Here is a 16,238-nt window from a genome sequence, read left to right as displayed (position 1 = left end):
TTGGAGTATTATTGGGTTATGATTTTTTATAAACATTTTTGGTTGTGGTTCTTGTTACCTGTGTAATGGCAAACTGCAGGTTTGCAAACATTTTTTTCTAGTTATATAACACTATGGTTATTCTGTGGCATTGTTCCCACTGAAGACTAAAATCCTAGTCGAGACATTTTTTCTTGAAGTATTTAATAATTTTAAATTTTCAATATATTTCCATACGTATATTTTTGTTTGATATTCTTTTACCACAGTGCTATTCAGATCTGGAATTCTTTAACAGATTTGTGTCACCGTTAATCGATGTATTTGTTGCAAATCTGAAATCTTGATTTTTTTTGCCATATTTTACTCTATGCAGGTTCATAGTATTTTAATTAGCGAAAATTTCTGCAATGGTAAACTTATTGAGCGATATGGGTTCCGCAGTCTTCACATGATTTGACTGAATATGTGCCACTTCAGGCATATTGTTTGCTAAGGAAAATATGGCAATTTATTTACAGAGGGACGATTTTTGCCATGTTTAAAATCAATCGTTCATCCTCAGCAAATGAATCACTTGGGTGCTGGAGACAGCGTTGTAAAACTTGAAACAATTCGATCATTATGGACTAATCTGTCCAATAATTGGCTTAATAGTTTTACAAAATCGATGCAACATTTAGATCGATTTCACAAGCTACAACAATTGCGACCATTTTCAAACGAGATGAAATAAAATCTCATACAATTTGCTTCGTTTAGCATTTCTTTGGTGGCATTATTTAGGGAACTAAGAAAGGCGTCCAAATGTTTGAACGATTATGAGAATCGAAGCCAAAAAATCCCTATTGTAGATTACTAATTGGTAAACAAATTATTTTACGATTGATCCCAGATTGGTGCCCTTAGCTCTAGTGTTTTGACTACGGATTCGAACGGACTTTTTGCTTCATCTGCAGATATTGGAGTGTTCAACGTCTTCAAATCATTTTGGACGAAGATCAAAGCATTACAGAAAAAAAGTTCTTCAAAAAAAAAGTGAAAAAAGTGGTAGAACAGAAAAAAGTGAAATCATGAAAGTGTGGTGTTTGCAAAGAGTTCTGCAACATGGTACATATATGTAAATTAATTCCACGATCGACGATCGATTCTGAAAATCTAGATTTTGGAGGAAATTGAAGTGGATTCGGATACAACATCATACTAAAAACTTGATGGAACCCCAACCATTGCTGCCGCTATGGAGTACATGCGCTGCGAACAAGTAAGTGAAACCTTGTGAATCGAAAAATGAAGTGAGCATAAATCGCTTAAGCGTCCAGTCACTGCAATAGAAAGATGCTTTATTACTGATGCTATCCGCATCGGTACTCAGTCAATTATGGTTTTAATCTAATCGTTTTATACGAACCGTTTAAATTACGTCGTCAACCACCGCCCGCCCGCCCGGCAGAGCAGTAGCACGCTGAACCATTGCTAAAGCCTTTCCCGTCACTTTTCGCCGATAAAACGTTTTCTCCGGGCAGTCTTATTTTCGAAGTTATTTATTTTCCTAATAGTGGATTGCACTTTCAATGACCGACTGTTGGAAATAAGTTTGCTTCAATTTATACTGTACTAAATGTGTGTGTGTTCTACTTCACTCTGAATATATCTCTTTCTGACTTGCTGCGGCGCCCGGCATGGGTATGTCTTTGGGGGGTTATATTGAAATAGTATTTCAACTAATTTATTGGGACTCGGCTGAAGGGATCAGAAAATAATATATTATAGACGCTTCATTTTTTATCGATGCCACCAAAGCCTGCATGATTTTTTGTGACACTTCGCGTGTTTATCCCAGTCGAAACGTGTTTGCGGTCCTCACTTTACTTGCATTTCGCTTTTTCAAAGTTATCAAATCACAACTTTACAATTAGATGTGATGAAATTAGAACCAGCTGTATCTCATTCTGGCACTTTAGCATAGTAACTAAATCGTTATCGTAAACAAGCATATAGATTTTCGGTTCCTTTGTGAAAGATGCTACTGATAGCCTTATTAACTTTAAGTCAATAATTGCAGATTTCTTACCAAACTGCCATTTTAGTGAATTTAGCAACAAACAAAAATTTGTGTATTCCGGAGACATCTCCACGGCCAGGTGCCAAGTAAATTCGTCATGATGTAAAAATATTTATATATTACTAATTCAATTTAATTCATTATATCATGACCTAAGATCTTGTGATCTTTTGTCACCATTGCCGATTCACATTTGTGTTTGTGTATTAAAATTTAATTTCACTTTCAAGACCTCATATTGTTTGTTGAACTTTAGCAACCGCTTGTACGATGCACGTCGCTTCACTTTCCAAACCGAAAAACCTGGGCAGTAGCTAGATAATTAATAAAACCAAGACCGCCTCGAACTTTTATTAGTGTTCCCTCCGGCCAACTTGAAAAGTGAATAAAGATTGTGCAAAAGATAACCAGGGAGCGTTATACTTCCCATAGAAAGTGTCTGGCACGCGAAACTCTTACTGTTTTCAATTTCGTTCCATCGTCACAGGGATGTTCAAATAGGTTTGTGAATTTACCGATAGCAAGCCACACTGCGATCTACCCCAGTCGGGTCCTATCGCCATCCTCCACCGTGCGCCGATGGGGTATGGAAAGACAAGGCGAGGGTGCGCCGTTGATGCAAAAACTAATTTCGGCTGAGTGGTAATTGTGATCACGCAATTCCGGCGCAACGTCGGCCACTCTGCGCCCGGGTGGAACCCCTCCGCAAGGTTGGTACTGTACACACCGACAAACATTGGTCATGTACGCTGCCTAGTGTCCAATTGCCCAAACAAACCACCCAATCGGTATTGGAACGTCCTGCTGTTATCGTCTGGCGGTTCCAAGTTCAATGCTGATAAGAAGCTCGCGGAACCAAACGGTGGTGATGATGATGATGATGTGCTCTCAAAAGTCGGCGATCATAAGACGCCCACTGCACGTAATTGCTTTTTGTTTCGGTTACGTTTTTCTGGTGTGTTTTTTTGTTTCTGCTTCGCGAAAAGTCCAATGACTTTTTCGTACAATGAGCGAATGTTGTTCGAGATTTTATATTTTAATTATATTTGAGATATGTTATTGCCTGTAACTCATTTAAATTCGCGATTTTACCTCGTGATGGTCTAGAAACAAAATTCGTGGTGTAGTTTTGGGTAAACATACTGTTTTTCTAATGCTAACAATTATATGTTAACTCCAATAAAGTAAAACCGGTAATACAGCAACGAAAAACTTTCATGTTCTTTTGGAGAAACCATAAAAGAGCGGCCTCTTTGAAACGATCATTAAGTAAGTATAACACCGGTTTGAATGTACTTAACCCATAATGAATAACATGGTTGTAAACATGAATTTTTTTTTTTCAAATCTTTCTCCGCAATTGACTCTCTGCCATCAAACAGAATATCGGTCTCTCGCGATATTATTCTGTGAAAATCACCCGGTCGAGGCATGAAAACTCGATACGATCAAAAGAATATCCCACCTGCCCTCAGCATGAAACGGATAAAGATTTCTTGCGTAATCCTGCACAGCCCAGTTTACGACTCGTTTGATTTTTTTTCGCAACAAGCATTCCCAACTTTGGTACGCTGGAATGTCGATGGTGGTGACAGTCGAACACGATCGATTTTTTCTACCTTTTTCTGACGTAAGATTTTGCCACATGCGATAGCATTCGGTTCGGCGGCGGTACAGCCCTATACCTATACATACACCCGCAGCCACCCCTTTTGCATCATCGTGGTACTGCACCGGTTGAGGTATAAAACAAAAACAATTTCATGCTTCTTTTACGCTGAAACAGAGTTGGATGTAGATGACAAAAAAAATGAATTTCCGATTTAATTGCTCCTTTTTTCCGCTGGCTTGACTCTGGCGCGATCACGTTTGATGGAATTGATTTAAAATTGAACCTATCACCACCACCTGCTGCAGTTTGGTAGGTACGCTCACAAATAACAGCCAATTATGAATGGCACGAAAATCGTGTCCAATAGTTTCGTTTTAGAAGGTCGTCTATGTTGAGCTCGGCGGCATTGCTAGTTTACAGTTATTTCAAAAATAATTATACTTCTCGATCAACTGCTTTGACGGAATGCATTATTCACATACAATCCTGCTATTCAGTTCGATTAATGTCACAAAGATATATCAACGTTTTTGACATGACCGGAAACTCTAGTGATATGGGGTAACTCTCTCCCTGTCAGAATGTGATCCGTACACCGAAAGCTAAAGATCAGAATGACGGTCCGCGAATATATGAATGGCCGCAGGGTTTCAAAATCGAATTTATACACGCGAAGTCACATACACGCGAGTACACGCGACAAACACGTCAACATACGAACGCTTTAGCCCTTCGCGATCATCTACGCACACCTATGCCGGCGATCGCGTAAACTTGATAACACTCCGGCAATTGTGTGAACATTTTAGTACTTACGAAGTTACAAACGCGGTCTCAAACGCGAACCCGCAAACGTGCGCGATCATGAATCGGTCACGTCCGGAAATCTTTAGCCTTCATTCTAGCAATTTAGGTCCATATATTCAGTTGGACCAATCCAAAAAAATAAAGCTCATATCCACTAGACCACGCGTTCTACGGCGACATGAATGGGAATTCTAAATATATGTAAGAACCCACTTTCTTCTGGATTCTGAACCGTACACAAAAAATTAAGTATCAGATTCACGGTCCGCGCGCGATCATTCTAGAACACACGCGAATACGCGAAAGGCACACGGTTATGAAATAGAATTTATACACGCGAAGTTCATACACGTTAGCACACGCGACATACAAACGCGATCGAGCACATTAACGTACAAATGTTCGAGTCCTTCGCGATGATACACGCGATCGCGAGTCCCTACGCCCGCACATGCCTGAACCGTACAATGAATATCACATTCAGAATCACGGCCCGCTACAATTGGCCTATTGCAGTGTTTTATTGGGCGGCATTGCCTGGCTCGTCTGCAAATTGTAGTATGTGATTCTGACGGGGAGCCCTTCCGAGAACCTAGCTCTACAGCTCCAGTAGGACAACTCTCAAAAAAAAGATATATCAACGTTTTCGTCAAGCATAGAGAAATAGTTGAAAAAGATGAAACATCATGTATGACGGATAAATCAATGCCGCACTCTGATAACTTGTGATGAAGTCCTTCAGTTAGTGGGATTAGGGATAGCACATTCACATGTTTTTTTTAAATCTAGATTTGTTATCTTATTTTTAGTACAGTAGTGCGGTCGTTTTGGAACAACGGATCAGTGAGGAACTTTTGATTGAAAATTCTTGAGCCTTCGAGGTTAGATCCACCAGTATAAAACATTGCTACAGTCGACCTTTCGGAATTTACCATAAAAATGTTTTGGGATCACTTGCGTGGTGGTCCGATATACCACAAATATCGTCTTTCGTGGATGTGTAGAAGAAAACAGCTGATTCAGAAGTTTCGAAAGTATGGAGTCAGTTGGGATTGTGAGAAAAAGGATTATTATTCTGCATTTTTAGTCCTTTTGTTTCAGATACTTAATTTGGAATCCCTAGGCACCTTTCGAGTCGATCCAGACCCCGAGATATTTTACTGTGAAGACCTGAGGAATATCTTGACCTATTGATAAAAGCTGTAGTTGTGCTGTTTCACCAGCCGGTGCTGGCCCTTATAGATCGACAGCTTGGAGTTCATAACAGAAATTACACCTTCGTCTGCAAGTTGCCTTACCGTGCTGGAATTGTCATAGATATTTATCTATGACCAAAACTGTATAATATGGGGCACAGACATGAGCCCAGGGGAGGACCCATGTAGCTAAAATTCGACGTTGACTAATTGCCATGCAAGAAGTGCAAGTGGTTTTCCGACAACAAATTCAGTAAAAAGTTTCAGCTTCTCAAAACAATGTTGATAGTAACTGAATTATAGAACATTGTTGCCATCTGCTCTTTAATAGAATAAACCATTTGAATTTCTGTAGAAAGCAACGCGAAGCAACTGTTCGACCCTTTGCTTATGCGGAAACCAAATTTTGTGTTTGACAGTAAGCCGTTTGCTTCGAACCAATTGTCGAAGTGGAATAGAATCATTTTTTCGACAACTTCCGGATACAGAACATTATTGCAATCGGTCGATACGAGTTGTCATCGGAAGATGGTTTTCCTGGTTTTGAGATGGCGATGACCTTCACTTGCTTCCAGTCATGAGATACCCTATAGGAACTTATTGAAAATTCTACTAACGCCGTTACTGCGCATAATAGCCTTTTCATAAAAGACACTCGGCCAACCAGCCCCGGTCTCCCCTACATTTGTAATGGATAAATATCTCGCATGGTATTTTTTATTTTGCAGTCTCTCGTTAATATTATGCAAAGGCGTGGTATAGCAAAGCATAATTGTTTTCTATCCCGAAAAAATAAGCGCAAGGTTATAATCTGTGCCATTTTGAAAGTATTGCGATTACTTTTATATTTTTATAAATTATGCCTATCGCGCGTATGCCTAACATATTTATGCCAAAAATATTTATGCCTAACTTCGTGGACCTGCGCCGAGTGGAAGTCGATTCAATTGCAATAATACCACTTTTTGATTCCCAAAAGTACTCCTCCGTCTTTTCGATTAGAGTAAATAATATTAAAATCGTAGAAGTTGGGGCCATTTCTGTCATTTTTGGAGAACCTTGAAAAGACACCTTCTGGCCTTTACAACGAAACTTAGAAGAGGAAATGTTCCTCTTTTTTCTATTGTTTCCAACCAAAGCAGAAGTTGTTCCCTACTGGGGTTTATCAGAGTCACATTCGTCAGTAGACAAGTTAGTTTAGATATTCGTAGTGGTCGGTGCTCAGCTGGGTATTTATTGCGCGTGGGGAATACGCATGGTCTTGTCTAAGTGAATTATGTATCAGTGTTAAGAATTGACAATTCGGAAGAAGAATTTAAAACCAGTTACTAATTTTCGGCTGTCATATCGGCACGCAGAACAAATGTTATAGGGTAAAGTGCCTATTTTCACCATACTAAGGAGGGTGCCTCACTAATTCATTAATTACTTGGCCTACAATCAATGGAAGGCGTACAAATTGGCATCAAAAGCTTTGATTCGTTATTAAGAACCGAGATTAAAAAACAAATGCGTTGAAAACGGTGAAATTATTGTGTTTGAGCGCAATGAAAACTCGAATCAAGTGCCCCTGTTGTTGCACTACCATTTGACTCAATGCGTTGAACAAAGCTGGCAGACACTGCTCTAACCAACGGTTTCAAATGGGTAGGGTGATAATAAATACACCCAAAATCCGACGGGTATGTTTCTATTACTTTTGGGTAAGATTCTATTGTCTTTTCGGTAACAGACCACGCAATTGCGCATTGCGGTATTAAACTCATATTCCCGTAGTAGTAAAGTAGTAAACGGTGGAATGACGAATTTCGGTTTCTGTTCATGTATGCGCATCACACAATCAAACACTTTTTCAGTATGTGTCAACCTCGGCTCTGTTCGGATGTAGGATAATTCGGTCGATTGCTATGATAGTATTAGTGCCGAGTCAAACCAACCGGAATCCTGGCGGATCTTTGACCAAATTCAGGCTGGAATCTGCCCCAATATTGGCAGAAACCTGTCAGAATTACGGATTTTTTACTGGGTAGGTTGAATAGTGGAATAAAAAGCTTAGGTGGTTTCCGGATCCGGCCTTGCTCCCAGATCCGGACCAGTCCCCAAATCCGGACCTCCCGGATCCAGACCAGTATCCAGATCCGAACCAGTTCCCGGACCTGGCCCAGCACCCGGATCTAGCCCACCCCCTTTTCCCCTTACCAAGTCCGGACCTGAACCAGACCCAGACCTGGTGCTTAAATCCAGACAAGTGTCTGGATCCGGACCCTCGATTCGGATACGTGGATCCAAACCAAAGGTCTTGCTTCCTGTACATGACGGGAAGGACTGTTCATGTTTTGTGCAGTCGCTACCTTGCTGTTAACGTCCGTGATAGAAAAGAAATTCCAATTACCCCACCACTATTCCGAGTCGTTTTTTCTGACTGTGCTTTGAAGCTAGCCGAATGTGAGCCGATCTTCAAATACGGAATGTGTCGTGTAGAGAAAATCAAATCTCGTCTTTGTCCACATAGTGTTCACTTCACTTGATGCGCAATACAATGACAAGCGAAGTGCTACACACTTCCAGACAATCCGACGCGATAATATTTATTGAATAAGAATTGATGAAACATGAGTGCGACGCAGAGAAGATTTGAATGTGTTCGTATTGCCGTTTGAGGATTTTTTTGTTGTGACCGTTTTAGCATGAAACGTCTTGCTATTAGAGCTTTTTTTCTTATTACCGTAAAGGTATTACGGTCGACTTTTGGGTGTACATGACGAATATTTTCGTCACCCTATTGCCATATTCATTGGTTTACTTTTAGTCCATTAATTCATCAATCAATTATATTCATTGTTCTAATTGTTCTTATAGTATTGAGTACTTGGATATGCTTTGGAGTAGTATATGTATTATATTATTATCATGTTAACCATTTTTCTCCTTGAAATATCCTCCTAAAAATATTATAGCTTGATTGTGACAGATGACAAGTTAGTTTCTTTTCGTTCTGATTGGTATCAACCTTGTTCTAGTAATTATCGTAAAAAATCGCACATATGCCATCGGTTGTATATCCGACATACAAAGTTCGTCGGTTTAGGTATTTTGCTAGGGCATATTTTATACCGATTGAAATGTGCCTTAGATAGCATATAAACGCGCGCGAATAATTATAATATATAAATATATCATCCGCGGAGAAAGAAGCCAATACATCATCGTCATTAATATTAATACCAAAACTTATACACGATAAATAATGCGTGTATTACGAAACCTTTAATTTACATAGATATATCGACAAATGTCTTAAGACACTAAAAGTAATCGCTTTCCGTTATATTGTATTGTTTTTGGAACGCCGTGTTTCGCCGAAATGAAGAAGCAAGGACTAATGAAATCGTTCACCTGCCGTTTGATTCAATTAAACATTAGCAGCACTTCCAACTGTCGGCTGTCCGGAGTTGAAGTTGCTTCTTTTACCAACCGAGCATTTCAAAATTATTTCAATAAACGATAAATCTATCATATATTCTCGGCAGCCGGCTGCCCAGAGCAATAAACACATGATAACACTGCCGAGAGTTGCATTGATCATATCACTCATCAAGGTAAATCCAGATTTGTGTAAAACTTTCCTACTAATAACGTGCCCGGCGCCGTTATTAGCATTTCAAAGTATAGAAATCTCGAAACATTCATATTGACGATGGAGCTATGCCTAGGCCCCATTCGTTGATTCTCTGTGCAATTTTACTTGTTCTGGTCAATCACGGAGTAGCAACTACGAATTGTGTGGCCATCATGCTCATACTCATGCTCATGCTCACATTCGTAGTGGTCGGTGAAATAGCAAAAGATCGTTTAGAGCGGAATGTTTCACTTTTCACTTTCTCTCGTTGTTTGTACGCGGTACATGTTGAGAGATCATGTGGACTTCCTCCACAGTAAATACACTTTTCAATATTTCTTCCACAAGAATCATCCACATGCACTTCTCACAACGAATCTTATTACTACATTGGCTGACTGTGTGTCCCAATTGTTTGCAATTAGTGCAGTTCATGACCCGCGGCAGAAATGGCAAACAGGTAGACGAGCCTTCTGAAATAAGAGATAGTTACGTAAAGCAGTCCCGGCGAAGTCACCCCTTAAGAGTCTGAGTTGACATATGTCCTCTTCCCGTCAGCTGCGACTAATGCTGAATGCAATCGTTTGCAGTTCACCGTCTTCTTATGGCTGAAACATGGGGTCTTCGTAACAGCTAACCCCGTATTTCAGCAGATCCACGCAATTTAAAATTGAACCAGGAACGACTCCATCTCAACCTGGTTAGCTGGTATATATACTCTGTACTTCTTCGTAAAAGGCCCGTAATATCATTTACCAGCTTCAAACTATTACCACTACCTGAAGCTCATCACGAAAATTTTTCGATAATTTTGTCACAATCGAATATCGCTACGTCAGAACTCGAGGAATCTGCAATAGATTCAAACATGTTTTGTCCTTGGCTAGCACAATATCATGATGAGCATGGATATTATATCGGCAACAGTTTATATGCGACATATGAGCTTACTTTAGTAGGCTCACAAGAGTTTTCAAGTTTCGATAGTAATATACACGAAAAATCGAGGATGAAAATTCACCATTAAAAAAAATCGCGCTGTAGTTTAATATACCTCAAAATTTAAGGCTACATAGTTAATTCTACAACGATTTTGTTGAAGATTGCATATTCACTGGAGCTTACTGGACAAGGCTATTCAACTTTAAAGGACAACATAATTTTGAAAACCTCCTATTCTAAGCATTTACGAGAAAGAGATCCAACCGATAACTTTATATGAGAAGATATTTTTATTACAAAATTGGATCGATTTGCAGTGTTTTGCAATGTTAATTCTTACACCCAAAACTATAGAATTTTCTACTGAATTTTTTTCCATTGCCAATTTTTCATGTATTGTCATATACAAGCTTCAAAATTCTTGTGAGTAAACCAGAAACAACCATTCAAGCTCATATTTGGCTTCCGTCTTATGGACCGACCTTTCGATTGAGCACTGTTTCGAAAAAGTCAATTGTAGTGCTGGTCTTATAACTTTCAGGGATATACCTTGAGCAAGGGAGTCGATTTTATTTCAACATCCATCTCGCATTGAGGCGAACTTTGCACGGGCCTATCGCCTAGTGCACGTTGGTTGGAGAGACAGGAATGGGGAAGGTAAATGTAATAGCGATACTTATCTTATATAACGGTATCCAGGCAGCTTACAAGAAAAGAAACATTGCTCTGCTGATAGAATGACTCACAAAAGAAGGAAAAAATGCCAAAACCTCGAAAAAGCGGAGAACGCAAAGTAACCTTTAAAACGGATTAGCAAGCTTTGCACAATAAAGAGCGTTACGCTGCACGGACTAGGGAAAACGTCTTGTCGGCCCGATAGTCACTGTACGAATGAGGTTTAGCAGTAATACAGCTTTATTAATAATGTAGCACTTAACGGGGACGACACATGTCAGTAAACAAATAAGTCGTTTCAAACGGCACTAGATTCGAGCAATTTGTTTGAAGCAAAGCAGACAGGAGACGCTATAAACCTGAATAGTGGCATAGTTTTCGCTGACAATAAAAAGATAGGCAGCTAGGACGAGAACCTGATCTTAACTCTCCGAGTGCTAAGTGCACATCGTATGAAATTCTGGCGAAATAGTCGTAGAGCATCAGGCGGTCGCCTAAATGTAGGTAGTGATGCAACTGACAGAGGGTTAGATTTATGTCTATCAGATTCCCTATATTCAATAACGGTCAACAACAAATCTTTGAAAAAGTCAAGACACCTCGCTTTTTGTCTTATTATCAATTGGTAAACTCGAATCCATTTAATTATTCAGTGAAAAGAAACTATGATGATACTCGATGATGCTAGACCAGACCAACCAGGCTTATTAATAAAACTGACAGTGATAGATCAGAATCGAGTGACTAAATATTCATTGATACACTCGACTCGTTGGTAGGTGTTAGTTCCATGCCCTAACGAGTTTATGCCAATCAAAACATCCCTCAGAACACTGTCGACACCTGTTCTGTCGAAGTTGACGCGTTCGGATTGTGACGTAAGCGCACTAGACGAATGTCATATGCAAATTTTATCTTCTCGACAGCACTGGCGCGAGATATAGAAGCACAAAGTTGCCGACATGTTTCACTGGTTGGACGCCCACCAGCAGCAAAGGATTTTGCGAAATTCCGTCGCGCTTTTCTGGTATTTTTTTTCTCCAGAGTGACTCGAATCAATTTCACTTCTTTTTCTAAACAAGAAGGAAAGGATTGGTTGGATTTGATTTTGTTGTGGTTATTTATTCTTCAAGCTTATCTGCATTTATTTTAAAGTTCGTTACAATGCCGTAAATAAATTACGGGCTAACACCATTATCGCCAACTGAGTATGCAAAATCAATTTAACAAATTGAGAGTCATTTGCGGCACCTGATAGCGGACAACGAATGTGGCGGTGTATATTTGGTACCTGTTTTGTACGCTTTCTGAAATCTATACACATAAGACAGGTGTTTTTTAACAATCAAACCATCTCCTGCTGATGACAAGCTCTATATTTGAAACACTTCTAAAAAAATGAGACGACCACCTTCCTAGTCGAAGATGCGGACCGCAGCTGCTTACCCAACCGAAAACTATGAACAGAAGGCTTCGTCGCCTGGTCAGCATCCCACGTCTCTCGGTTCGAGGCCGTTGCAAGTAGTAGCTTCGAGTTGACCGAGTTGTCAGTGCACTGCTGACTGACGCCCGCCCAACAGTCATCTTAAAAACAAATGAACTTTTTCCATCGGAATCACGGGTCTACAACACGGGTAGGTGAGTGGTGGTTGCTCGATTTGCATAAGTGAAAAGTGATGTTTTCCTAAACGGCGCCTTGCACAATCGGCTGCCTTTTCCCATTTTGCCAACTATCCGAGTCGGCTAAGTAAGTGATCGAACACTTTTCCACATGTAAGCCTTTTTTCGTATTGCACTTATCCAACTGAGCGATGATGGAAATGGATAATTTCCGTTAAAGCGTCCAATTAGCATATGATTTCGCTTTGTTCGAGATCTGGGAGCACCGTTAGCGTTTTGGGGGGAAGTAAAAATAAAACTGCGGTGTCAATTTCTTGCTGACATCGGTGAACCAGAAATAAGAAGTTCCCCCATTTCGCATGATGACATCCATCTGTTCACTTGGATCGATTGGTTTCAAGAAGTCAGAAAAACTAACGAGAACGTTGTTGACAGTTTGGCCGTTGCTTGAGTGGGCGTTGAAGAAACGTTTCTACCAAGATCGATTGTTGTTTGATACTGACATGATGAGGTAATGGTTGATCATTGCGTACAACGTAGAATGATTTTTATTTAAGGTTTGCTGCGAAACATGATGCGAATTCTTTGCTGATTTGAATATCACCTTCTAAACCGATGTGAAGGAAGATGGAATATTGTTCAGTAAAAAAAAATATTTTGATTTGTTTTCTTTCAATCTGGAAATAAATGGAATATATAATCGAAAATCAGTCCTACGTGAAAAAGAAAGTCAATTGAACGTAGGACAAACATGGTTAAAGCCAGTTTATAAGCCCGCCTAGTGTCATCAGTTCTCCGTGACTAAGCACACATTTGAATTGAAACTTTATTTTGTCTTATCCACCCACTCTGTATTGCGTTGTGGTTAAATATTTTTATTCGGGCAACGGAGCCGAAACATCTCCCAGACTGTCGGTAAATATGATATTGAATTTAGATGAAATGATGAACGCACCTCTAGCTTCCCCTGAACGTAGAGATAATATAAGAAACTCATTCACAATGTAATCTGAGCTAGATCTTGCCACTAATGCGCTGTGTAACAACGCCAGTATCAAATGTGCTGTGGCCGTATCTACGCAGTGCAAGCCAGATAGCTAGAGAGTTAGTACTCACATGATTTTGTATCGTATATCAGACCGACATCCGGACGCTTCATTCGACTGGTCTGAGGGGTTTCCATATTCATGTGTTCATCCAGCATTAGATAGCTGCAATTTTAAATTCCTAACATTTGGACTGTTACGCCCAGTTTCGTCGATACAAATAATGAGCTTGACCCAGTGTGTGTGTGTCGAATCAAGTACAAACATACATATTAAAACTCAATCCGAACGGGCGTATTGTATACCTACTGCTCATAACGATCATACTACTGATGAGGCTGCCCGCTGCATCACACTACGAGTGATGAGGTCGCTGATGGTGGCCAAGGCAGCGTTGGTTTAATACAGCCATCAACCCTTATAATGAGATCATTGTGTTCCTTTTTTTCCCTTGAGCGAAGAAACAGATTGAGGCAAGGAAGCGAAAAAAAATTGTGTTTACATACGCGCCACAGCATGGATCGTTTTAACTGGAGCGTTAAAATGGTTTCATGCTGGGTCTGTTTGTTGTTCCGAGATGAATGTAAGCTATGGTGAATTTTATCAAACTATCATATATTTGTCGAAGTATTTTAGTAACGCAGAAAGTAAATTTCGTTAACCAGTTGAAAATTCACTTCAATTACTTAATTGTATGCACTATTTTAGGAAATAGCAATATACACGATCACTGTGAACGTAGTCGACTTCTGAACGGGATTTGAATGTTTTGCTCAACCAGAAATTCTTATTTTTACATACTCTATTTACTTTTATGTACTAACGAAAAAACTTTCATATTTTTGTCCTTTTCTTGTTAGGTGATACTATGCCACTGCGACCACTATTCAGGTTAATTTCTGTGGCTGCTCCTCTTTATTATACGCGTTCTGGACCGTCTTAAGACCCCTCGGGATCCCTGGACACTATTTAATTAAGGGGCCCCTATAGCCGATGTACACAGCGATTCTTACTTTCAGTATGTCGTGTTTTAACTCTTATTTTCTAATATGATGGCAATTATACGGGCGAAAGATGTTTGAGGACTAGAAATACCTTCGATGGTTTTCTTTTAACTTCATCTGCATATTGACAGAATTGGCCAGTGGCAATCTAACCTTTATTCTTAGAGAGCGTTATTTGAAATTGAAGAGTGTCTTGTCCTAGAAAGAAAAACGATGAAGTGGGTCGCATTGGATATATATTTCAGAAGAAATTATTTTTTGACATTTTTTACGCGAAAATGTAGGCATTAAAATGGAACTAGTTCACATTTCGACCCCTAGATGGCGATTTAGAAATTCGACTAGTGAGAATCTGATGGAAAATTTTATTGTTAACAACTTTGTGCGTGTGTCTACAATCTCCCACTGACAACCTGTGCTCGTATGGAAGAAAGTTATCTGCATCTATTCATTCACATATTTATTTTAATTCATAAATGCAAACAACTTTAGTCATGATACCTCCGTCCTATCTCTGGAACTTAGGACCCAAGGAGTAACATTAATCCTCTTAGCCAGGCCATCCCTAATGATCTATCAAACCCAATCAAATTGAAACGGTCGGTCGGTACGGTTGTCCACGTGTCTTCCTTATTCAAGGTTCAAAATGCACATATTTTACAGATTAAAGGATTTTTCAGTAGTGTACTATTTAACCAAACAAATAAATTTGATGGCAATTTTTTATTGGCAATTGTGTGAGTCGATTGGTGTTAGAATTATGAAAATTCTTAAACAATAAACAAAACGTAAGCGAAAACTTAATCTGTTATCTCATATTTTCACAATAATACGAATTTTTTAATAGTAGATAGTTGAAATACCAAAATAAAGCTGCAAACAACAAAGTTGAACTTTTCTGAATCGATGTGTGATTAAATGGCGCAAATCCATCCATTATTAACAGCGCTACAGTCCTTTAAAATTATACCACATTTTGGTGAGGCGGATTGGATTTCAAATTTTAGTATTACACCTAGCGACAGCCCCATATAGTCGAGTAGAGCATTTTCAATGCTAAAACAAATCGTACGCTGCCTCAAAATCCACAAACAGATGATAAGTCCGCAAATTAAATTCCTGAAATTTATATGTGGTTTCCTCCCCGCTTTGACAGCTACTGACAAGGTATCCAGCCAACAGACACGGTACACCAAATACGGGAGAGTACCTTATAATAGCGGTAATGTTTTGCTACCAAACTATATCGTTCCCTGTTCTAACTTGACTTTCTATTGCAAGCATTATGGCTCAGAAGTATTTGAAAAAGGACGCATGGGCAAAATTTACTCGCTAAAAGGAAAAATGAAATAATGACCAATTTGATGCTGCGATGTCCCCTCGTCAGTTACTAGTACTAACCTGGCACCAGTTAGACAATAAATTCAAACAGTCATTCAACTTGCGTAAACGTGTAAAGCAATTGGCCCCATGTTGGCACTAGTTACTGACGGTATGGATTCGAAACAACAAATCCAACTTTACTAAGTCAGGTGTTGTGCTCTTATCCTTTATAGCAGCGATTCTCAACCTTGGGTCCGCGGACTCCTAGGGAGCCGCAGAAAGGTTTCTGGGGATCCGCGAAAATTAATATCTCTTCCGGTGGATATTGACATTGCAAGCTTCTTCGCAAC

The 16,238-nt window shown here is 39.5% G+C and overlaps 1 protein-coding gene across 5 annotated transcripts in view; it reads left to right on the top strand.

Annotated features, from left to right (window-relative positions):
- Positions 1-16,238, top strand: part of LOC131682346 (uncharacterized) — a 318,536-nt gene that overhangs the window by 149,687 nt on the left and 152,611 nt on the right. The window contains exon 1 of one of the 5 annotated variants that reach the window (XM_058963747.1): positions 1,062-1,243. The exons of the other annotated variants lie outside the window; for them this stretch is intronic. Coding sequence (XP_058819730.1) covers positions 1,220-1,243 — 24 coding nt within the window. The 5' untranslated portion in view covers positions 1,062-1,219. Of the gene's footprint in view, positions 1-1,061; positions 1,244-16,238 lie in introns of those variants that run through there. 5 annotated transcript variants of the gene reach the window in all.

Source organism: Topomyia yanbarensis, chromosome 2, assembly GCF_030247195.1.
Source record: "Topomyia yanbarensis strain Yona2022 chromosome 2, ASM3024719v1, whole genome shotgun sequence".
NCBI classification, from domain to species: Eukaryota; Metazoa; Arthropoda; class Insecta; order Diptera; family Culicidae; genus Topomyia; species Topomyia yanbarensis.
Note: the sequence above shows the minus strand (reverse complement) of the source record. Positions and strands in the feature narration are given on the sequence as shown.